The sequence below is a fragment of the Balaenoptera musculus genome, chromosome 10 (assembly GCF_009873245.2).
Source record: "Balaenoptera musculus isolate JJ_BM4_2016_0621 chromosome 10, mBalMus1.pri.v3, whole genome shotgun sequence".
Taxonomy (NCBI): Eukaryota; Metazoa; Chordata; class Mammalia; order Artiodactyla; family Balaenopteridae; genus Balaenoptera; species Balaenoptera musculus.
The window spans coordinates 36,745,556-36,771,928 of NC_045794.1; the positions used below are offsets into that span (position 1 = coordinate 36,745,556).

At 33.8% G+C, this 26,373-nt stretch overlaps 1 protein-coding gene across 1 annotated transcript in view; it reads left to right on the forward strand.

Annotated features, from left to right (window-relative positions):
- ARID2 (AT-rich interaction domain 2) overlaps positions 1-26,373 on the forward strand; it is a 179,886-nt gene that overhangs the window by 107,127 nt on the left and 46,386 nt on the right. The window contains 7 exon segments of the mRNA XM_036865790.1: positions 1,990-2,057; positions 16,674-16,740; positions 16,833-17,083; positions 17,413-17,509; positions 17,606-17,815; positions 18,680-18,847; positions 24,879-24,960. Coding sequence (XP_036721685.1) covers positions 1,990-2,057; positions 16,674-16,740; positions 16,833-17,083; positions 17,413-17,509; positions 17,606-17,815; positions 18,680-18,847; positions 24,879-24,960 — 943 coding nt within the window.

Here is a 26,373-nt window from a genome sequence, read left to right on the forward strand (position 1 = left end):
CTAATATTTCATTTTGCTCTTTTAAAGACATTTTTCAGCATTTAATATAGAATGGTTTAAAATTGTTTCACATTTTTTTAGAAATTTTAAAATGAAGTTTTAAAAAATAGTAAATATTCTCAGACCAGAATAATTTTAGTGAATTCTTACCATTTAATCATTGAATAAGAATTACATTTGTATATATGATAAAAGTGAGCTTACCAGTTTTGATGCACTGAGGCATGACATTCTTTACACCCAGTTTATCTTCTTGCACTCTTTAGCATTTTTGTTTATCTCAGACTAAATTATTATGTAGAGTAGCAATCTAAAACATTAATAATTTAGCAAATGCTGTTTAATGGATGTTTCTTTCATTTCAACAGTTAGAAGTTTACAGTTCCAGAGTACATAGGGACTTTATGAAGACCGTATACTTAAAACAGTGGTTTTACATTATGAAAATAATTCTTTTGAGTTTGAAGATTAAGGGTATATTTGATTATGGATATATTTCATAAGGCTCTTGAGGTTTTGAATTTTTTTAGGGCATGGAATTTTAATTGAGAGAAAATATAGATACCACTTTCTTTGAAGGTGTGGAATGTTTATACATATATGTGTTTGAAGAAGTATAATAAAAATTCCATGTGACAAAAATTTAATTTTTCCATCTTATATTTCCATTCAGTATTCTTTTCCCAGTGAAGTTTCTCTTTATAAGGTTTTCTTCAGGACAAACAAAATTTTGTCTCTTTAGTGTGTGGACTTCATTTTTCTGATTAAGCTACTACATCTATATAAATTTGATATTTTATGAAATTCTTCTTTAGGTCACTGTAGTTAAATTTATTTATTAAAAACTTCAAATCTGTTCTTTATATCATGTCCCCATGATCCTAATATCAATATAATGTTAAACTGTTGCCGTTCTTCACCCTTATTAGTACTTTTTCAATGAATAGTCTTATTCTAACCTAAGTACTTTACAACTTTAACTCAATATTAAGTATAAACATTAGGTTTATACTTAAAGGCGTAATAAGACTGCAAACATTCAGTAAATCTTTTACAACAGAAAATATGTCCATATGTTATGCATGTCACAGCACATCCCTTTAAGGAGATTTACTTTTGTTTTTTTAAAGAATTACATTTATAAAACTAGTTTTTCTGTTAAAAATTGCCAATACATAGTTTTCTCTCTGCATTTGAAAACCAATACTTTTATTACAGAATACAGATAATTACAGGTAGTTGATGAAAGTACTTACCTAATTTTTAAAGGTAGATGCCTATTGTGTCACAGCTTAGACATTTGTATTATATGACTTTACTGTCTGGTCCTGTAACTGACAAAATGAGTTAGCAACGCAGAGGAGAGAAAAGCGATATGTATCTATATACCTTAACCTCTGTTGTCCGGTGGGGGGCAGAGTGTTATTAAGAAGCTTTTGAAAATAGATGGTTTGACTTTGCTCCTGACAACTTTATCAAGAAATACAAACAAGCTATAGCTGAGAATGTTTCCTAAAGGAGATTTCATTGTGGGAATTATTCCCAAAGAATGCTGTGTCCATTAATATTTCAAATATGAATTACATAATTATTTTTGAAATGAATACAAAAATTTAAAGTTATAACAGTTTGGCAATCTAATAGTAGTAGCATCAGTTTGACTTTTTAATATGTTTCTCTTCTACAAATGAAAACTAATTCAGAGTAACTATTACAGTACCCTCATTTTTTTCTTACTGTCTGTATAACTATTATGAAAGTGAGTTGTGTATTTTTAGATTGTAGTGACATAAACTTTCTTTAAATTCTATAATTTAAAAAACAGTATTTCAAAAGAAATTATCATGACTTTCTATCATTTATTATGAAACAATTTTTAATGAACAAGGTATCGTAAAATGTAGTTTTACTATTTTTCCAAACCTACCTATTAAGGAACTAAGTGAAAGAAATAATTTCATTTTACTGAATACACTATTATTCTTTTAGCTTTAGGATCCTTTTCTACTGTATTTGGAGAAGAATGGAAGGAGAAGACTGATAGAGATTTTGTTAAGGTAATTCACGTAAATTAAAATATCGAACCATTGAATTACATGTAGCCAAGGGCCAAGGGTCAATGGTTGCTTATTTTATATATAAATTGTGATTAACTGGAGTAAAAAATTGTTTAGAATAGCTAATAAACAGAAGTAAAGTTTTTATTTATCATACACAGATTTCTGAGAATGATAAATCTGTAACAAAAGCAGTAAATCAAAAGTCTGCTACCCAGACTGTGAGTAGCAGTCCTGGTAATTTCCTTAGGATTCTTTTTCATTTCATTTAATCACTCTTCAGCTGTGTCTAATATGCCACTTGATTTGTTTGTTAAGTTTTATTTTAGTGACTGTTTTAATTTCTAGAAATTCTCATTGTATTTTTTCAAATTTTCCCTTTTTGATCTTCTCCTTTTATACTTTTATAATTTTTAAAATATATATTTAAAATATCTTTTTATTAATATAATTAAATTATATATGAATTAAATATATGATACATAAACATGAATATATCATATATTTTATATGTAAAATATAAATGAAAGCTTAAAGATATGTACATATACAAGCACATACCTGATAATGCTAATGTCTAAGCCTCCTGCAACTCTAATTCTGCTGATTCTGACTTGGTGGATTATTCCTTTGTGTTTTATAATGTTGGTTTATAAATTTCAGCAGATTTCTTTCTGTAGGATTTTTGTACAGATTGGTTGGAGAGTATTTCTTCACTTCTGTGTTGCTTTTGCCAGTCACTTGAAAGGAAATACTGATCAGAATGACTTTATATTAATTTTTTTATTGGAGATTTTTCTGATTACTCTGATGGTAAAAACAAATCCATGGGAGATGTGGAGCAGTCTAGTGGTGAATATATCATGGATTGTTTTTAACTGAAAGCTCAAGCAGAGGCAGTCAATCCCTTTTTTTTTTTTTTAGAAATTCACGGTCTTTTATTTATTTATTTATTTATGACTGTGTTGAGTCTTCGTTTCTGTGCGAGGGCTTTCTCCAGTTGCGGCAGGTGGGGACCACTCTTCATCGCGGTGCGCGGGCCTCTCACCACTGCGGCCTCTCCTGTTGCAGAGCACAGGCTCCAGACGCGCAGGCTCAGTAATTGTGGCTCACGAGCCCAGTTGCTCCGCGGCACATGGGATCTTCCCAGACCAGGGCTCGAACCTGTGTCCCCTGCATTGGCAGGCAGATTCTCAACCACTGCACCACCAGGGAAGCCCAGTCAATCCCTTTTGTCTCCCTTTCTTTGAGGGTATTATACCTTCAAATTTCTCACCATGATATGGAGTTGGATTTTTAATTCCCAGCTTTACAAGCTCACCAAAGTTCTATATTCTGTCCTTACCTCACCCACTAAAAGGCAAATCTCTTGATTGTAGTTAAGCAGATAATTTCTATGACTCCAGAAAACCAGTGAGTAAAATGTAAGATGCACAAAAAAGTGCACTAAAGTAACACATGCAATCACAATGGGGAATGGGTTTGTCAGTATAATCGCTAATCACATGAAATCAAGAAGACACCAGTATGTTGAAGATGAATAGATGATCACCTCTGTTGTGTGTTTTCACTAATTTCTGCTATTTATATTTTATTCTCATACTGTATTCTTTGGGTTTAAGTTTCTTAACTTTTTCTAATTTCTTGAGCTGGCACTTACAGTTATTGATTTTTGTTTTTATTTTTTCTAATATATACATTTGAAGCCATAAAATTCCATCCAAGCACACATTTAACTTTATACTTCCAATTTTGATATTTCATGTTTTTATTATAACTCATTTTAAAATATCTTATTTCCATTATGATTTTCTCTCTGAAACATGGATTATTTAGAAGGGAATTTTCTTTCTTTTTTTTTTTTTAAACATCTTTATTGAAGTATAATTGCTTCACAATGGTGTGTTAGTTTCTGCTTTATAACAAAGTGAATCAGCTACACATATACACACGTTCCCATATCTCCTCCCTCCCGCATCTCCCTCCCTCCCACCCTCCCCATCCCACCCCCCCAGGCGGTCACAAAGCACCGAGCTGATCTCCCTGTGCTATGTGGCTGCTTCCCACTAGCTATCTATTTTACATTTGGTAGTGTATATATGTCCATGCCACTCTCTCACCCTGTCACATCTCACCTCTCCCCCTCCCCATATCCTCAAGTCCATTCTTTAGTAGGTCTGTGTCTTTATTCCCATCTTGCCACTAGGTTCTTCATGACCTTTTTTTTTTTTTCCTTAGATTCCATATATATGTGTTAGCATACTGTATTTGTTTTTCTCTTTCTGACTTACTTCACTCTGTATGACAGACTCTAATTCCATCCACCTCATTACAAATACCTCCATTTCATTTCTTTTTATGGCTGAGTAATATTCCATTGTATATATGTGCCACATCTTCTTTATCCATTCATCTGTTGATGGACACTTAGGTTGCTTCCATGTCCTGGCTATTGTAAATAGAGCTGCAATGAACATTTTGGTACATGACTCTTTTTGAATTATGGTTTTCTCAGGGTATATGCCCAGTAGTGGGATTGCTGGGTCGTATGGTGGTTCTATTTTTAGTTTTTTAAGGAACCTCCATTCCGTTCTCCATAGTGGCTGTATCAATTTACATCCCCACCAACAGTGCAAGAGTGTTCCCTTTTCTCCACACCCTCTCCAGCATTTATTGTTTGTAGATTTTTTGATGATGGCCATTCTGACCGGTGTGAGATGATACCTCATTGTAGTTTTGATTTGCATTTCTCTAATGATTAATGATGTTGAGCATTCTTTCATGTGTCTGTTGGCCATCTGTATATCTTCTTTGAGAAATGTCTATTTAGGTCTTCTGCCCATTTTTGAATTGGGTTGTTTGTTTTTTTGTTATTGAGCTGCATGAGCTGCTTGTAAATCTTGGAGATTAATCCTTTGTCAGTTGCTTCATTTGCAAATATTTTCTCCCATTCTGAGGGTTGTCTTTTTGTCTTGTTTATGGTTTCCTTTGCTGTGCAAAAGCTTTTAAGTTTCATTAGGTCCCATTTGTTTATTTGTGTTTTTATTTCCATTTCTCTAGGAGGTGGGTCAAAAAGGATCTTGCTGTGATGTACGTCATAGAGTGTTCTGCCTATGTTTTCCTCTAAGAGTTTGATAGTGTCTGGCTTTACACTTAGGTCTTTAATCCATTTTGAGTTTATTTTTGTGTATGGTGTCAGGGAGTGTTCTAATTTCATACTTTTACATGTACCTGTCCAATTTTCCCAGCACCACTTATTGAAGACGCTGTCTTTTCTCCACTGTATATGCTTGCCTCCTTTATCAAAGATAAGGTGACCATATGTGCGTGGGTTTATCTCTGGGCTTTCTATCCTGTTCCATTGATCTATATTTCTGTTTTTGTGCCAGTACCAAACTGTCTTGATTACTGTAGCTTTGTAATATAGTCTGAAGTCAGGGAGCCTGATTCCTCCAGCTCCATTTTTCATTCTCAAGATTGCTTTGGCTATTCAGGATCTTTTGTGTCTCCATACAAATTGTGAAATTTTTTGTTCTAGTTCTGTGAAAAATGCCAGTGGTAGTTTGATAGGGATTGCATTGAATCTGTAGATTGCTTTGGGTAGTAGAGTCATTTACACAATGTTGATTCTTCCAATCCAAGAATATCTCTCCATCTATTTGTATCATCTTTAATTTCTTTCATCAGTGTCCTATAATTTTCTGCATACAGGTCTTTTGTCTCCTTAGGTAGGTTTATTCCTAGATATTTTATTCTTTTTGTTGCAGTGGTAAATGGGAGTGTTTTCTTAATTTCACTTTCAGATTTTTCATCATTAGTGTATAGAAATGCAAGAGATTTCTGTGCATTAATTTTGTATCCTGCTACTTTACCAAATTCATTGATTAGTTCTAGTAGTTTTCTGGTAGCAGTTTTAGGATTCTCTATGTATAGTATCATGTCATCTGCAAACAGTGACAGCTTTACTTCTTCTTTTCCGATTTGGATTCCTTTTATTTCTTTTTCTTCTCTGATTGCTGTGACTAACACTTCCAAAACTGTGTTGAATAATAGGGTGAGAGTGGGCAACCTTGTCTTGTTCCTGATCTTAGTGGAAATGGTTTCAGTTTTTCATCATTGAGGACAATGTTGGCTGTGGGTTTGTCGTATATGGCCTTTATTATGTTGAGGAAAGTTCCCTCTATGCCTACTTTCTGCAGGGCTTTTATCATAAATGGGTGTTGAATTTTGTCGAAAGCTTTCTCTGCATCTATTGAGATGATCATATGGTTTTTCTCCTTCAGTTTGTTAATATGATGTATCACGTTGATTGATTTGCGTATATTGAAGAATCCTTGCATTCCTGGGATAAACCCCACTTGATCATGGTGTATGATCCTTTTAATGTGCTGTTGGATTGTGTTTGCGAGTATTTTGTTGAGGATTTTTGCATCTATGTTCATCAGTGATATTGGCCTGTAGTTTTCTTTCTTTGTGACATCTTTGTCTGGTTTTGGTATCAGGGTGATGGTGGCCTCGTAGAATGAGTTTGGGAGTGTTCCTCCCTCTGCAGTATTTTGGAAGAGTTTGAGAAGGATAGGTGTTAGCTCTTCTCTAAATGTTTACTAGAACTTCGCCTGTGAAGCCATCTGGGTCCTGGGCTTTTGTTTGTTGGAAGATTTTTAATCACAGCTTCAATTTCATTTCTTGTGGATTGGTCTGTTCATATTTTCTATTTCTTCCTGGTTCAGTCTCGGTAGGTTGTGCATTTCCAAGAATCTGTCCATTTCTTCCAGGTTGTCCATTTTATTGGCATAGAGTTGCTTGTAGTAATCTCTCATGATCGTTTGTATTTCTGCAGTGTCAGTGGTTACTTCTCCTTTTTCATTTCTAATTCTATTGATTTGAGTCTTCTCCCTTTTTCTCTTGATGAGTCTGGCTAATGGTTTATCAATTTTGTTTATCTTCTCGAAGAACCAGCTTTTAGTTTCATTGATTTTTGCTATTGTTTCCTTCATTTCTTTTTCATTTATTTCTGATCTGATCTTTATGATTTCTTTCCTTCTGCTAGCTTTGGGGTTTTTTTGCTCTTTTTTCTCTAATTGCTTTAGGTGCAAGGTTAGGTTGTTTATTCGAGATGTTTCCTGTTTCTTCATGTAGGCTTGTATTGCTATAAACTTCCCTCTTAGCACTGCTTTTGCTGCATCCCATAGGTTTTGGGTCATCGTGTCTCCATTGTCATTTGTTTCTAGGTATTTTTTGATTCCCCCTTTGATTTCTTCAGTGATCACTTCGTTATTAAGTAGTGTATTGTGTAGCCTCCATGTGTTTGTATTTTGTACAGATCTTTTCCTGTAATTGATATCTAGTCTCATAGCGTTGTGGTCGAAAAAGATACTTGATACGATTTCAATTTTCTTAAATTTACCAAGGCTTGATTTGTGACCCAAGATATGATCTATCCTGGAGAATGTTCCATGAGCACTGAGAAAAATGTGTATTCTGTTGTTTTTGGGTGGAATGTCCTATAAATATCATTAAGTCCATCTTGTTTAATGTATCATTTAAAGGCTTGTGTTTATTTATTTTCATTTTGGATATCTGTCCCATTGGTGAAGTGGGGTGTTAAAGTCCCCCTACTATGATTGTGTTGCTGTCGATTTTCCCCTTTTATGGCTGTTAGTATTGCCTTATGTATTGAGGTGCTCCTATGTGGGTGCATAAATATTTACAATTGTTATACCTTCCTCTTGGATCGATCCCTTGATCATTATATAGTGTCCTTCTTTGTCTCTTGTAATAGTCTTTATTTTAAAGTCTATTTGTCTGATATGAGAATTGCTACTCCAGCTTTCTTTGATTTCCATTGCATGGAATATCTTTTTCCATCCCCTCACTTTCAGTCCTTACGTGTCTCTAGGTCTGAAGTGGGTCTCTTGTAGACAGCATATATATGGGTCTTGTTTTTGTATCCATTCAGCCAGTCTGTGTCCTTTGGTGGGAGCATTTAATCCATTTACATTTAAGGTAGTATCGATATGTATGTTTCCTATTCCCTTTTCTTAAATGTTTTGGGTTTGTTATTGTAGGTGTTTTCCTTCTCTTGTGTTTCTTGCCTAGAGAAGTTCCTTTAGCATTTGTTGTAAAGCTGGTTTGGTGGTGCTGATCTCTCTCAGCTTTTGCTTGTCTGTAAAGGTTTTAGTTTCTCCATCGAATCTGAATGAGATCCTTGCTGAGTAGAGTAATCTTGGTTGTAGGTTTTTCTCCTTCATCACTTTAAGTATATCCTGCCACTCCCTTCTGGCTTGCAGAGTTTCTGCTGAAAGATCAGCTGTTAACCTTATGGGGATTCCCTTGTGTGTTATTTGTTGTTTTTTTCCTTGCTGCTTTTAATATGTTTTCTTTATATTTAATTTTTGATAGTTGATTAATATGTGTCTTGACGTGTTTCTCCTTGGATTTATCCTGTGTGGGACTCTCTGTGCTTCCAGGACTTGATTAACTATTTCCTTTCCCATATTAGGCAAGTTTTCAACTATAATCTCTTCAAATATTTTCTCAGTCCCTTTCTTTTTCTCTTCTTCTTCTGGGACCCCTATAATTCGAATGTTGGTGCGTTTAATGTTGTCCCAGAGGTCTCTGAGACTGTCCTCAGTTCTTTTCATTCTTTTTTCTTTATTCTGTTCCGCAGCAGTGAATTCCACCATTTTATCTTCCAGGTCACTTATCCGTTCTTATGCCTCAGTTATTCTGCTATTGATCCCATCTAGAGTATTTTTAATTTCATTTATTGTGTTTTTCATCATTGCTTGGTTCCTCTTTAGTTCTTCTACATCCTTGTTAAATGTTTCTTGCATTTTGTCTATTCTATTTCCAAGATTTTGGATCATCTTTACTATCATTATTCTGAATTCTTTTTCAGGTAGACTGCCTATTTCCTCTTCATTTGTTAGGTCTGGTGTGTTTTGACCCTACTCCTTCACCTGCTATGTGGTTTTTTGTCTTCTCATATTGCTTATCTTACTGTGTTTGGGGTCTCCTTTTCACAGGCTGCAGGTTCGTAGTTTCCGTTGTTTTTGGTATCTGTCCCCAGTGGCTAAGGTTGGTTCAGTGGGTTGTGTAGGCTTCCTGGTGGAGGGGACTAGTGCCTGTGTTCTGGTGGATGAGGTTGGATCTTGTCTTTCTGGTGGGCACGTCCACGTCTGGTGGTGTGTTTTGGGGTGTCTGTGGCCTTATTATGTTTTTAGGCAGTCTCTCTACTAATGGATGGGGCTGTGTTCCTATCTTGCTAGTTGTTTGGCATAGGGTGTCCAGCACTGTAGCTTGCTGGCCGTTGAGTGAAGCTGGGTCTTGATGTTGAGATGGAGATCTCTGAGAGATTTTTGCCGTTTGGTATTACGTGGAGCTGGGAGGTCTCTTGTGGACCAGTGTCCTGAAGTTGGCTCTCCCACCTCAGAGGCACAGCCCTGTTGCCTGGCTGGAGCACCAAGAGCCTTTCATCCACACGGCTTTTGGGAGGTCTGACGTCTTCTGCCAGCGTTCAGTGGGTGTTCTGTAGGAGCAGTTCCACGTGTAGATGTATTTCTACTGTATCTGTGGGAAGGAAGGTGATCTCCGTGTCTTACTCTTCCGCCATCTTGGCCCTCCCCCCCTAGAAGGGAATTTTCTTAATTTCCAAAAACATATGAAAAATTTTCCAGTTTCCTTTTCTTCTTAATATCTAACTGAATTTCAGTATGTTCAGAGAAACATACTCTGTATAATTTTAAACCTTTGAAATGTTTTCACCCTTTATTTGGTAGCTTAGCATTGATCAGATTTTATAAGCACTCCATGTGTATTTGAAAATAATATATACAGGCATATCTTGTTTTATTGGCCTTCACTTTATTGTGCTTCGCAGATACATTTTTACAACTTTAATGTTTGTGGCAACCCTACGTTGAGCAAGTTTATCAGTGCCATTTTTCCAACAGCATTTGCTCATTTCATGTCTCTGTGTCCCATTTTGGTAATTCTCTCAATATTTCAAACTTTTTCGTTATTATTTTGTTATTATTATATTTGTTTTGGTCATCTGTGATCAGTGATCTTTGATTTTACTACTGTGACTCACTGAAGGTTCAGATGATTGTTACCATTGTTTTAGCAATAAAGTATTTCCTTTTCAAGGTATGTGCACTGTTTTTTTAGGCATAATGCTGTTGCACACTTCATAGACTACAGTGTAGTATAAACATAACTTTTATATGCACTGGGAAACCAAATTTGTGCTGACTCACTTTATTACGATGTTCACTTTATTGCGGTGGTCTGGAACTGAACCTGCAATATCTTCAAGGTATGCCTGTATTCTGAAGTTGTTGGGTGTAAGTTTCTATATATATATATATATATGTCAGTTAAGCCAACACAGTTAATCATTTTAAAAAAAAATTTTTATTGGAGTATAGTTGATATACAATGTTGTGTTAGTTTCAGGTATACAGCAAAGTGAATCTTTTATACATATACATATATTCATTCTTTTTTAGATTCTCTTCCCATATAGGTTATTACAGAATATTGAGTAGAGTTCTCTGTGCTATTCAGTAGGTCCTTTTTAGTTATCTATTTTATATATAATAGTGTGTATATGTTAATCCCAATCTCCTAATTTATACCCCCCTCCTCTCCCGCTCTTGATTTTGGTAACCATAAGCTTGTTTTCTACATCTGTGACTCTATTTCTGTTTTGTAAATAAGTTCGTTTGTACCATTTTTTTTAGATACCACATATAAGCGATATCATATGATATTTATCTCTCTCTCTCTGACTTACTGCACTTAGTATGATGATCTCTAGGTCCATCGTGTTGCTGCAAATGGCATTATTTCATTCTTTTTTATGGCTGAGAGATATTCCATTATATATATGTACCACATCTTCTTTATCCATTCCTCTGTCCATGGTCATTTAGGTTGCTTTCATGTCTTGGCTATCGTAAATACTGCTGCAATGAACATTGGGGTGCATGTATCTTTTCAAATTATAACAACACAGTTAATCATGATACTTAATAGTTCCACATCAGTAATGGCTCTTTTTTTTTTTTTTAATTGGGGTATAGTTGTTTTACAGTGTTGTGTTAGTTCCTACTGTACAGCGAAGTGAAGTAGTTTCTTGTGCTATACAGCAGGTTCTTATTAGTTATCTATTTTATATGTATTAGTGTATATATGTCAATCCCAATCTCCCAGTTCATCCCCCTTCCCCTCTCCCCCACTTTCCCCACTTGGTGTCCATACATTTGTTCTCTACATCTGTGTCTCTATTTCTGCCTTGCAAACTGACTGTCATACAGAGTGAAGTAAGTCAGAAAGAGAAAAACAAATATCTCATATTAACGCATATATGTGGAGTCTAGAAAAACGGTACAGATGAACCAGTTCATAAGTACTGGCTTTTTCAGCTGTTTATTTCTTCATTTATGAAGAGAGATATGTTAAAAGCACCCAGTTTGAGTGAGGATGTGTGTTTCTTTCAGCTTATAGTTAGAGTTCTATAATAACTGTGTTTTTATATTTTGAGAATGGGCTATTTAGTGCACACAGGTATAGTTGTTACACCTTTCTGGTTAATTGAACATATTGTAAAGCATTCTTGTTACCTTTAAGTCTCCTTTATCCTTTTTTTTTTTTTTTTTTGGTCTGATATCAATATAACTATATCAGCTTCCATTTGGTTGGTGTTTATATAGTTCATATTTTACTTTCAATCTTTTTTATCCTTATATTTTAGGTGAATTTTTTTTTTGTAAATAATATATATTTCAGCTTTTTTTTTTCCTGTGTGTAAAACTTTGTTTTTAAATTAGTGAATTTATTCCATTTACATTAAGTGTAATTTTGATATAATTATGTTTAAATTTACCATGTTCTGAATTGGTTTCTATATGTCCTGCCTGTTCAGGTTTGTTTTCTTTCCTTCTCCTTTCTTACCTTTTTGAATTGATTTGACTGAATGTTGTTTATTATTCAGTTTTCTGCCCACTTAGTTTTTACATACACTTTTTCTATTTTCTCATTGATCATATTAGAGATTATATTTTAATCCTTACTAGTTTAATAAGTTAGTAATTTTACCTCTTCTTAGATAATTGCGGGGACAATAGAACAACTCCATCTCTGTTTTCTCAGTTTTTGATTTATATACTACTTTTGTTGTGCATTATTGCTCTTTTTCAGGTCTCTTAAATATAATCTTAGACCAGTGGTTTTAAACTTTTTTTCCTGTCTTATATCAGCATATATTGCTATAAATTCCCTCTATAAACTGCATTAGCCGTTTCCCACAATTTTTGTTATGTTTTCATTATCATTTAGTTCAAGGTATTTCTCATTTTCCTTGTGATTTCTTCTTTGATTCATGGGTTATATAGAAGTAAGCTGTTTAATTTCTGACTGTTTTCAAACTAGCTTTTATTATTATTTACTTTCATAATTATTATTATTACTGATTTTTAATCACATTCCATTTTTGTCAGAGAACATATTCTATATGACTTCAATCTTTTTTAAACTTATCAAGACTTGTTTTATTGCTCAGCATATGGTCTTTCTGGTGAGTGTTTTATGCACACTTGAAAAGAATGTTTGTTGTACTATTGTTGGATGTAATATTTGTTGATAATAATTAAATCAATATCATTGACAGTGTTGTTCAAGATTTCTGTATCATTAATGCTTTTCTATATAATTGGTCTGTGATTTCTTGAGAGATGAATGTTGGAATTATCAACTATAATTATGAATGTCTGTATCCCCTATCAGTTCTGTCAGTTTTTGCTTCATGTGTTTTGAACCTCAATTATTAGTGGCACATACATTTATGATTATTATATTTTCTTGATGATTTTATTTGTCATTATGCATTATTCTCTCTGACTTCTGGTAATTTCCCTTATCCTGAAGTCTCTTGTCTGATATTATTTATCAACACCAGCATTTTTATGGTTAATGTTTTCATCATATATCTTTTTCCATCACTGCTTTTCATCTGTAGTTTTATATATAGTGTTACTTATACATGGCTTATAGTTGAGGCTTTCTTCTCCTGCTTCCTTCAGTGTGCCTTTCAGTGTACAATTTCTTCCTTTTCATCAATGCATTCAGACCATTTATACTTTATGAGCATTTTAAAGGTAACATTTCATTTCCATCTTGTTTGCATTATTACTGACAATAAGTTAGTTTCATTCTTATTGTTCTTCCTTTTGTGATATGTTTTATCTGACTGCTTTTAAGGTGTTCTCTTTGTCATTGATTTTTTTAATGTGCCTTGTTGTGGTTTTTTTATTTATTTAGTTAGTTTTGTTTTGCTTGAGGTTTATTTAGCTTCTTGGTTTGGTATTTTTCATGAAATTTAGGAAGTTTTTATCAGTTACTTCTTCAAAAATTTTTCGTTTCCCCTCCTGCTTTTCTGGAACTGTTCTGCAGGCCACTGTGGCTCTCTTAATTGTTTTTAGACGTTTTTGTTTTCTGTGTACTTCATTGTGAATAGTTTCTATTGTTATGTCTTTATTTTCTCTTTTCCAATTAAGCCCATCTAGTCATTTTTTTTTTTTAATTATTAGCACCTTTAATTATTATTTATTTATTTATTTGGCTGTGTTGGGTCTTTGTTTCTGTGCGAGGGCTTTCTCTAGTTGTGGCGAGCGGTGGCCACTCTTCATCGCGGTGCGCGGGCCTCTCACTATTGTGGCCTCTCTTGTTAAGGAGCACAGGCTCCAGATGCGCAGGCTCAGTAGTTGTGGCTCACGGGCCTAGTTGCTCCGCGGCATGTGGGATCTTCCCAGACCAGGGCTCGAACCCGTGTCCCCTGCATTAACAGGCAGATTCTCAACCACTGCGCCACCAGGGAAGCCCTAGTCATATTTTTTTATTTCAGATATTATGTTTTTCAGCTCTAGAAATTCCATTTGATTCTCTTTTATATTGTCCTACAGTCATCTTAATTATGTTCATATTTTCCTTTAAATCCTTCAGCATATTTAATAATAGTTGTTTTAATGTTCTTGTCTGCTAGTTTCACTATTTTTATTGTTTCTGGGTCTTTTTTTGTTGAAACTGATTTTTGCCTTAGTTATGAGTCATGTTTCCCACTTCCTTTGTACATCTAGCAATTTTTTATTAGATATAGGTATTGGGACTATTACATTATTTAGTGTCTGTTTTTTGGTGTCTTCCAAGAATGTTGCACATTGTTCTGGCATACTTTTAATTAATATATGGATAGTTGTTTTTAAGTTTTGTTATGACGAATACAGGACTAGTTTATCTTTATTCCTAAGGTATGGTCTTTTTTGGACCTGAATTAGCTGGGTGTATATACATATATATATATAGAGAGAGAGAGAATATACATACATACATATATATATATATATATATATATAATGTCTTCTCAGTTTAGTAATTGCTGTGACCTCTTGGGTTTATTGTCTCTGTATCGTTGTCTAGAAAGAGTGTTTATGTAAAGATATGAGGCAGTCACTGAGCTCACCTCATTTGCTTCCCATGTTTCAGTGATTACGGTTTTGCATTACTCTTGTCCAGTCTGTGAAAGCAATTGTTTTATATATATTGGTTTATGATGGGATGACTACTGCAGTACCGTTATGGCCTGAGCAAAATTTTCTTCCAAGCCTTTTTCATAGATTTTAATTTTATATATATTTTTACCTGTAAGACTTTTTTTAGTATTTTATTTATTCAGCACTTATTTTGATTTAAATCACATCTACCTTTTCATGCATTTTTTTTCCCCCGTGCAGGTTTGCAGATGATATTTTTCTCAGTTTTCATTTGTCAGAAAATGTCTTTATTTCAGTTTTATTCTTGAAGAACAATTTCACTGTGTAAAGATTCTACTTTGGCAGATATTTTCTTCCATCACTTTGAAAATATCCCATTGTCCTCTGGCTTCCATTATTTCTTTTACAAAGTTTCCTGTAATTTTAGTTGTCTTTTTCAAGGTTATCTGTCCCTTTTTCCACCTTTGCATTTAAGATTTTTCTTTGTCTTTGCTTTTCAGGAATTTTATTATGATGTTCCTACACATTTTATTTATCTTTCCTTGGAGTTTGGAGTGCTTCTTAAATCTGTGGTGTGGCATCTTTCAATTGATTTAGAAAATTCTCAACCCTGTCTTTTCAAATATTGTTTTTGCCCATTCTTTCTATCTTTCCTCAGGAACTCCAATTAATTTTATGTTAGAACTTTTCACTGTATGTGTCTTGAATGCTTTTATTCTGTTTATCCTTTTGTCTCTTTATGTTTCTAACTTGGTATTTTTTTCTGCCGTCTCTTCCAATCACTAATTCTTTCTTGAGTTGACTCTAATCCTTTGTTAAATCTGTCCATTGAGTTCTTATTTTCAGTTCTAGGATTTTTATTTAGCTATTTCTTATAGTTTCTACTTACATGCCAAACTTTTCGATTTTATCTTCTATTTCTTTGTTTATTTTCCATGATCATTTAAAATTCCACTCAGATATCTTTATTATTTGAATTTCCTGTGGCCCTTTTTCCTTGGTTATTGAACATTGTCTTATTCCTTCATATGCCTAGTTCCTTTTTATTGTTACCAAACATTTTTTATTATGAGTTTTTTTGCAGTGAGTCATTTTGGTGGTGGACCTTTTCTCAGATCAGTAACTTTAAATGCAAAGGAACTTTAATTCCCAAAACTAAAATACAATCATTTAGAAATATACATCAGAATGTTTAGAAATAAACAGTGAACTAGTGGCCCATGTTTTTCGTCATTAGTAGGGAAGTAACAAGATAAAATGGCATAGAAAAGTTAAAATTAACATTCGTTTTGTATAGACTTATTAATATATAGGCATTTGTTTCTTAGCCTGAAAAAGATTAAGCAGTGGATTTCGATTCATTTCCTTTCTCTTACAGGTCAAAAAACAGTTTGTTGATATGGAATACTGGAAAGGAAACCTAAATATCTGGGTTACAAATTTGTGAACACAAATACTTCACCACTTGCTGTTTGATTTTCTTCTAGATGTAGATTTGCTCAGTAGCTAGCCAGCTATGTCTCAGGAGTCTGTAAATAGGAATACTGTGACTGTATGCAGTTTACTAATGGGATTAATGACTATCATAATTTTTAAGTACTGATGAGCATAAACACTATTTCTAGATATTTTCCATAGCTATAAAGTGATCTGAAAATATCTGTGATTCATATTGGTGACAGTGTCAGAGGTTCTGCTATTACTACTGTGGTTCATTTTCTAACATTCAGAGTTGAAGAAAATGCTAAGGAAATGCTAAATTTTAGTTAGAGGTTAATGAACATGAAGATGTCATTTTTTTCTCCTCATTCATGTTCATAGATGCCCTATATTTTTCACAGACCTTTTAGGGATCTGTGGGCCCCAGGCCAAGACGACACCTTTGAACTATAGAAAAATGTAGCATTTGTGTCAAAGAACTAAGTACATAGAATACAGTGATATCTACTTGAACTAAAAATAGTAGAACTGTTATAGTTTTATAGTATGTGTGACTATTTTTAAAGTAATAGAATAGTTATTTCAAATTGTCAGAATTAAGTGTAATAATTTCTCATTACAGTTTTGGAAAGACATTGTTGATGATAATGAAGTACGTGACCTCATTTCTGACAGAAGCAAGTCTCATGGTAAGTCAATGAGAAAATATTTTAAATAACTTTGAAATATCAATAATAAGTGAAATATCAGTTTAAGTAAAATATGTTTTCTTCTCTTGTAGAAGGTACATCAGGAGAATGGATTTGGGAATCTTTATTTCATCCACCTCGAAAGCTGGGCATTAATGATATTGAAGGACAACGGGTACTTCAGATTGCAGTGATTTTGCGAAATCTTTCCTTTGAGGAGGGCAATGTTAAGCTCTTGGCAGCTAATCGTACCTGTCTCCGTTTCCTATTACTTTCTGCACATAGTCATTTTATTTCTCTAAGGCAATTAGGCCTTGACACATTAGGAAATATTGCAGCTGAGGTAAGCATGTGACAGTAGCTTAAAACAGTTTTTATAGTTAGCACAATATTTACTTTAAAATTTTAGGATGTGGGATTATTATATTTGCCATAATTATAGAATATTAAATGCTTACATATAGTTTTTGCCTAAAGGTATTACACACTTTTGTGGAAAAAAAGAAATATTTGAAATGATGCTCCAGATTCATTGATGGCTATTCTCACAGTAATTACATTTTTTAAAGTTACGTAACGTTGTTCTGCTCATTTTTATTAAATTTGAAATATACATTTGGATCTAAATTGGAAGAAGCCTACCTAAACAGTAGTGTCCTTTTTTTTTTCCAGCTTTTATTGGATCCTGTTGATTTCAAAACTACTCATCTGATGTTTCATACTGTTACAAAATGCCTAATGTCAAGGGATAGATTTTTAAAGATGAGGGGTAAGCGCTCACTTAAGTTTCTCATTGTCTAAAGTACACAAGCTTTTTATCATCTTTTAAAAGACAAATACATGTTTGTGTGTGTATGCTTTTCAGGCATGGAAATTTTGGGAAATCTTTGCAAAGCAGAGGATAATGGTGTTTTGATTTGTGAATATGTCGATCAGGACTCATACAGAGAGATCATTTGTCATCTCACTTTACCTGATGTGCTGCTCGTAATCTCAACACTTGAGGTGCTATATATGCTCACAGAAATGGGAGATGTAGCTTGCACAAAAATTGCAAAAGTAGAAAAGAGCATAGGTAAGACTAAACCACAAAAAGCATTTAAGTTATTTTCTTTATTAAGGAAAAAATATTTAATGTGGTTGCTGTAAAAAATCACAATTGATATTTGGGGTTTACTGTTTATTTTGAGGAGTCATTACCCTTTCAGACACGCTTGTTTGTGTTATACTTTCTGCCTATTTTAGATAAGCAAGAAACTTCTATTATGTAGAGACCAGGATGCATGTGGCTATCAGTAATCTTTACTTCTTCTCTTTATTTCTATTACTATATATTAAATTTGAAATCATCAAGATGGCTATGTCTTACTCTGGGGGGCAGGTCCATCTGTTTTAAGTGGTCAGCTGCTACTATTAAGCAACTAAAGCTGAGTGGAACAAGCTTCCTTCTCTTGCTAGAAATGCTAGTAGTGGTATTATCCTCAAAATCAATGAACTCACCTTCTTAGTGGGTCATCAGTTTTAAACACACTTACTAAAACATGTCACGTTAACATTTTGCTCAGTGATTCAAATGATTTCTTTCTTTGGTATAAATATTAAAATCAGAGTTAATAAAGATTTGGCTTGAAAAGTATTATTATTGAGAAATTAAGATGTACTTTCCATATCAGTGGTTCCTAAATCTGACTACACATCAGAATCACTTGGGAAGTTTTTTAAAAATGAAGATACCTAACAGCCACTCCAGAGCTTCTAAATCAGTCTTCAGAGATTGAGCCTAAAAATCTTTTTTAAGGATCCACAGATAATTCTGATGTACAATGATTCACAGACTGGCATTTGAGAAGCAGCGTTTTATATATGTATAGCATGTGTTTTTCAGCGATGTCATTGTTTTACAGTATTATTGACTAATAACTGTTGGTTTTTATTTTAGACATGTTAGTGTGTCTGGTTTCCATGGATATTCAGATGTTTGGCCCCGATGCACTGGCTGCAGTAAAACTCGTAGAACATCCAAGTTCCAGTCATCAAATTTTATCTGAAATTAGGCCACAAGCTGTAGAGCAAGTCCAAACCCAGACCCATGTAGCATCTGCCCCAGGTTAGTGTTTTTGTATAATCTTTTTCAGTGTGGTTATTGGTATGTCAGATTTAATACTACAGATAAATTTAAATATGCAGTACAGGGAACTGATATTTTACAGTAGAGTAGGCTAAATGAGAATTGAGTATGTACTTTAATTTCTTAGATATTATACATTCCAGGAGCAGCAGGATCAACGTGAGCACAGAGGAAGAATAGTAGAATAGAGAAATGAAGTTGAGAAGGGTTTAGAGTAGTGTGAGGGATTAGATATTGTTCACAACTGTGAGAGTATTAAGTGCCCTAATGGGTTTGTGATTTCAGTCACTGGAGATTGATAGACCAGGAATTGGTTAATCATATGCTGCCTTATAATTCTCTCAGGTGATCATCAAAATACATAAGTATAATACCCCTATTATTTCTAAATCTTGGACCAAACACCACAGAATCGGTAGGATCAGACATGTGTGCATGTGTATACAAATGCTAATACATGTGTATATACCTGTACTTGTGCACCCTTCCTAGCATCCCATGGGTCAACTCTATTTAATTCAAATATCTTTAATTAGAATTCGGACCTGTCCTTCAGCTCTTGAACTTCTTTCTCCTGGCTCATTATGAGTTATGATTTTTATATTTTAGCACTCTCAGCCTTTTTGTTCTCCATCTTCATTTGTCCTAACAAAAACAATCCATCTTTCACCTCACCTGCTCTCTTACCATTCCCAAGACATTTCTCTGTCCTTGTGTTTTAATGGAGGATGCTCACTTTCTCAGTTGATCTTAACACTTTGTAGTTACTCTGGGAGCTGTGTGGCATGAATTTCTTCAACTTCTTCCCCCTTCCCTTACAAACTTATTAGCATCTGAACTCATTCTCCTTCAACTTCCCCTTGTGTCAGGAAGAGATGTTAACTACTTCTGAATCTGTACTCTGAATATCAGTCTTTCCCAGCTACTCATTCCTATATCTTAAACCTCTTTTTCTTTACTTGCTTCTTCAGCCTAGAAATACATTTAGATCTTTCTCAACCTCTCCCACTATCCTTAAAACAAAAATCTCATTATCCTTAATCTTTAACTACCACATTCATTTAATCACCAAATCTTGTTGAGTCTTCCTAAATACTCTGTCTGGCCTTTTTGATTGCCAGTACTTATGCCTCAGTTCAGACTCTCCTCATCTCTCTCCAGCTGTCTTGTTCTCCTCTCATTTAATATTATCAAAATTGTATACTCTATTTACACAAAGTATGTAATATGTATCACATATCTCATTGATTTCCATTATGTCTTTCTGCAGTATATGGTAGAGTTGCATCGTATGTGCATTTAACTTACTTGAATTCAACTAACAGAACTGGACAGTAATAGAAAGCATGAAATAAGTAGGTAATTTTGACTGCTGATCTATTCAGTGAGCTTTCGCCTATAGGCAATAGATGTTAAAGAGCCCAATACATATTGGAGAATCGATGATCAGAAATTAATAGTTTCTCAACCTTGAAAAGGAAATGAAACAGTTCATACTTCCAGTTAAGTGGGTAGTGGGGGTATGCTTTTATTCTTAAAGGAGAAACTTTTAAATTAATTTAAAAGATTAAGTTAATTGAGGGCCATAGAGAAACTGTGTTCAACAAAGAGTGGAATTAATAGATTATCAGTGATACATTGAACTATAATGGGTCATTTGAAGAATATTCAAAGGTAATTTTGATGAAAACTACTATTTTTTGCCTTATTGCTACCTGTGACCTTAATAAATGAACCCATCCCCCAAACTAAGAGTTGATCCTCATTGGCAAATGGATAAAATTAAATATTGAGAGTTGTGGCTTGCTTGCGTAGTAGTAAGTCATTGATAGAGGTTTGAATCGGCCTCTAAGAACCTAAAAGAGTTCATTTTTGAACTGGTGAGCACTTTATTACTTGCTCATCATGAATGACAACTCTGAATTGTTTGATTAGTTAACACTTATAGCTTGGCTTTTCCCCCCATAGTTTGTTTAATACTGCTTTCTAATGGAATGGTCATCTTCAAACTTTTTGCTCACTTCTGCTCATCACTATGAAAACTTGCACGACCTTTCACCCATTTTTAGGTTGACATCTATATTTCTTTATCATAATTTTAAATAGTTGCAAATAATATGTTTTTGTGTATATTAAATTGATATTTTAAAATAAAAGTTACAACACTTTTTGTATCCAGTGGAATATTGATGCTTACCACCATCCATTTAAAAAATAACACAGGGCTTCCCTGGTGGCGCAGTGGTTGAGAATCTGCCTGCCAATGCAGGGGACACGGGTTCGAGCCCTGGTCTGGGAAGATCCCACATGCCGCGGAGCAACTAGGCCCGTGAGCCACAACTACTGAGCCTGCGCGTCTGGAGCCTGTGCTCCGCAACAAGAGAGGCCGCGATAGTGAGAGGCCCGTGCACCGCGATGAAGAGTGGCCCCCGCTTGCCACAACTAGAGAAAGCCCTCGCACAGAAACGAAGACCCAACACAGCCATAAATAAATAAATAAATTTAAAAAAAAAGAATTATAAAAAAATAACACAAACTCGTAATATTAGAAATTTTATACTATCCCTCTTTCTCCTTGAACTCATATCCACCACCCTATCAATGCTTACATAGACATTTTAATTTAAAGTTTTTCAGGCTTCTGTTATAAAGCTCTAAGTGTTTAAAAATTTATTTTATTGTTACAAGTTTTAGCAATAAATAGTACATAAATCAATAGTAAATATATTACAGATTTTTGTAAATAATTATTAAATGAAAGATACAATTATTGGAAGTACATCTCTTAATGAGATAGACAAGACATTTTTCCCCTTGTTCTCCGGGAAGTATTACTCTAGTGTGTCTCTGAATGAATATTTTTTATTGCTAGAATAAAATTGGGTTCAGCATTAATTTTATCTCTGTTTTTCCTTTTTATAGATTTAAGTTGGAAATCTAGTTCACATCAGTAATAAGATGAGGGTAGAACTTAAAATTCTTTAAATTTCTTCATAATTATCTAAAAATTATTAAAATTGTATTTAATGATCTTCTGACAATTTGAGTTCTCCTTTGTTTTGGTTGAAATCAAAGAATTAACAGTACTTGACTTGTAAAATTATTTGTTGCCCAGTCATTATAGATACTTACTTTTAAGTTTATGAAAATATATCAAAAAGATATTAACAAGATATGACTGTAAATTATAAGTTGCTACTCTTTTACTTGGATGTACCTTGTTTAACCTAATATATTGAGGAAGTGTTAACACAGTGGTTCTCAAACTTTACGGTGCATCAGAGTCACCCAGTGGGCTTAAGTGCTGATTTCTGGGCTCCATACCCTGAATTTCTGATTCAGGTGGATCGGAGAATTTTCATTTCTAACAAGTTCCCATGAGATGCTGATGCTTCAGGTCAGGGCACTATATACTTTGAGGACCACTGGGTGAGGAAAATTTACATAGTGTTCATTTTAAGACTACAATGTTTTTTGATAAAGTGCTTTTTATCATGTGCATGAATACATTTTTGTCAAAGTCTTGGCACTGGAGATTTACCTCATTCAATTATGGAAAATGTCTGCCACATAATCTAACTGTTAAAGTTAGTCTTTATTATCAAAAGTGTCTTGCCTCAATTTGTTATTTAGAAAAAGTCCAACCTTATTTTTCAATCCAAGAAAACATGTTACTTTGTGTTCCTATGATACCTTCCTTATGTCAGAATTCTGAGATAGTTAAACTTGTCATGAGTTTGTCATGTGAATGAAATAAGATGCCACCACCTTCAATATTACTTTAAAATATTCTGAATGCTTTACTTACACAAGATTGTCTCAAAAGTAATTCACTCTTTGATAGTAATTGAGGGATAGAGGAGGAAAGGACATTAAGCAAAAATTGTCATCACTTTATAATATATCTGAATTCAGAACACACCAAAGGGCCAGAATACCCAATTTCTAATGCCCTACATTGCCCTTAACTATAATATATAAAACACTGGGATAGACCAGAAGCCCTACCCTAATACCTTGGTTTAAAGAAGTTTTGTGGACACTAATATTTCCACATCTCCCTTTGGTATTCCAGAGGTTTTTACACCATCATCATCATCATTGTAGCTAACATAGTAGCACTTACTATGTGCCAGGCATTGTTTTAAGTGACTTACATATAAACTCCTCTAATCCTCATGACGATCTATGAGGTCAATGTATTGTTACTTTTCCCCATTTTATAGTCAGAGGAGTTAGGTAGCTTTCCCAGCTAGTGAGTGATGGAACTTTAGAGCCAGCCTCTCTGGCTCCAGAGTCATGCATTTAACTGTATCTTACAGTGCTCTAAAGGATGGGTGAGAGTTAAGACTTCCTATTCCAAGGTGGTTAAAGAGCAGTCATCAAAGAGGAGGTCATGTTTTCAGGCAAAGCAGTTTTAGGAGGGAATATATACAAAACTTTGAGTATCTGAAAATTGATTCCTCTTAAAGTATATGTGCCTTTGTATCCTTTGGAATGTCTTCATGTATCCTGAGGACAGTGCTTTTCATTTTGTAGCCACTTTTATAGTAATTATACATTTCTGGTTTATGCTTTTAATTGAGGCTGTATCATTCTTCTTTATGCATTGTTTATAAAGTTTCTCATAATTTCAACATAGTTTCTAATGTTTCCTGCAATTGGTTGTTAATTGATTCAGATTTCAGTCAGAGTAGGGTATACTCTCAGTATAATTGATGAAGAAAAGGGAAGATTTCTACATAGGTTTAGGCCCTAGAAGGGTGTTTTCTGTAACAGTGTCATCAAGTTAGAGAAGAAAAAAGATAGGCTGGGGTTGCCCAAGGAAAATAATTTTGGTTCTAATTATTATGTTCTGTTAAGAAGCAGAATATCACAATATGGCTTCTGAAATGTGACAGACCTGAATTCAAATTCAGCACCCCTAAAAGAAGGCTTTCCAGATACACCCTATCTCCACCTCTACTATTTCCATCATGTGTTCCTTTGTGAACTTAATTTCTGAGCTTTAATTATTTCATTTGCAAAATGGGGACAGTTAAATTTAGAACTATATGTAAGATTAAAACAAATCACATAAATATAAATGGCTTAATACAGAATAAATATTTACAACTGGCCGGCTGCTGTTAGCTGTATCCCAGTGGAAGCCTGGGGTCTCATCAGACAAAGGTCACGATTGCTTCAGATCATTCACAGATTGGGCTGAGCTGTGGGGCTCCTCTAGTTCCAGTAATTTAGAAATTCATTTGTTTTTTTGAGGGTTCTGAGAAGTTTTGCTAAAATGTCACCTGAAAAAAAGTAGGTACATTTTGTAGGTTTAAAAAGTATAAATTAATAATGCTGATTCAATGGTGAAACAGTATAATTTTTATCTATAAATATGTAAGATTCATATTTTATTATAAACTTATTGTAATATGACTAAGTTTATATTATCTCATATTTTTCTTGTCTTCATTAGTTCCAACATAGAAGTTAGCTATTTGTTCATCATATCCAGTAATTTTATATATGCCACTTATAGAGTTAATGTTAATCTTTTAAATTCAGAAGTGAAATTATTTGTGATGCAGTCTGCTTCTGTAACTAAACTGAGAGATGCTTATTTATTGATGTGTTGTGCTGTGTGACCTTCGCCTAGTTATTTTAATCACCTTGAGTCTCAGGTTCCCACCTCACAGAATTAAGAAAGATAATATAGATAAAGTTAAAACTCAGTGTCTGACAGTGGGAAAAATAGAGTTTATATTAGTGAAATAATCCATATTATCGTTATTATTCAAATGATTGCGAGGTTAAAAAAATAGTTTGTATGAAGCATCTAAGATAGCGCCTGGTATAATATGTGCTCCATTATACGTTTCTTTCTCAAATTTGTATATTTTCAGTATGTTTATACACCTTTTTAAAAGGTATTCATTGTCAGTATTAATTGGTTCAGTATCCATGAACTAAGTATGGCATATAGTTTTAAAAAATGATGTAGCTAATGTATTTCTTTCTTTAGCTTCCAGAGCAGTTGTAGCACAGCATGTTGCTCCACCTCCAGGAATAGTGGAAATAGATAGTGAGAAGTTTGCTTGTCAGTGGTAAGTGGTTTATTTCTATTAAGGCTTTATCCTTGGGAAGAATAAAGCAAATGAGAAAAGGAAATGTATTTCAGCAGTCATCCAGAATGTTTTACTCTGTATTTCTTTTTAGTTAGGGTAGGATATCATTTATACAAAGAAAGGGCAATGTAAAATCACTTCACCTGTATTTTGGAATAGTTTGAAAAGAAAATATTTATCAGAATTTTCAGAGTTAAAATAGTCTTTGACTAGAATTTCATTAAATTACACCACTCCTTTTCAAGTAAAATTTGTGTTAAAAAGTTATCATTGGCTTTGTAGAAAATAAGGTTTGTCAGATTATAGAATTTGTTTTTCTTAAGTTAACGTTTTATTAAAACTGAATTGGACTGACTTTAAGAAAATAGAACCAGATTTTGTTGTTAAATGTCCCTCTTTTTGAGCAAAAGCAAAGCTTCTCATTCATTGCTAGTTAATTTTTCCTTTTTGTGAGTAGTAAGGGGTAACTAATCAAATAATAGAATAGCCAGTATGTCTACATTGAAATAATCAACTTGAAAATAATATTTTCTTGAGAAGACTGACTGGTCACATCTCAGCCACTTTCTGAAGAAAATAAATGTAGACTTGGTTAGAACCATTTCATTTTTTCATGGCTAGTTGCCTCTACATTGTTTATGAATTTCAACTTTAATTCTTTAGAAAATTAACAGATTGAAATGTAAGATCACTTTTCAATGATGTATTACTTTAAAAAATTTCTTCCTTTGATCCCTTTTCCCCCATTCTCTAACATTATTTTTCTCCCATTCCATGCTCCTGTCACTCTGTGTTCCATATTTTTGGTGCTTTGTTATCTGTGTTCCTATGACTATTTTCTCTACTTTTCCACTTTGCTTAAATCAGGTTTATGGTAATATCTCTAATTATTTGCTTTTTCCTCATGTTCTACATTGTTACACCTTGACCCTTTATATATGATGAATCTTATCCAATAATATTTGGAAATATTTATCTTCTATATTGAAACCAAAACAAGTTTTTTGTGTCTGGTCTTTTTGAAAGCTTAGTACTCAAAGGGTTATGAAAGTTGGAAAAAATATGTACCACATCCAACGTAAAATGTGTGTGTGTTATAGACTTGGTCTTATAAATCCCTGTTGCATATTTCTGCCATTTCTAGGGAGGAGGAGGAGAGAAGCATCTTAAACTATTTTATCATAATTATCATTTGATTCAGTTAATAAGAAACAGCTGTAGGTTGGCCTGTCATGTATATGGTGAGTCCTAGGAAGAGTCCTATAAGGATAACTAGGCCTCCAATCCCAATTTATAGGTGAAGTCACTTTATGACAAAGACAAACTGAAGTTTGAATTACCTTGTAATTGATTAAGAATAGAGTCTCTGAAGGGGAAGGGGAGTGTGCAGCA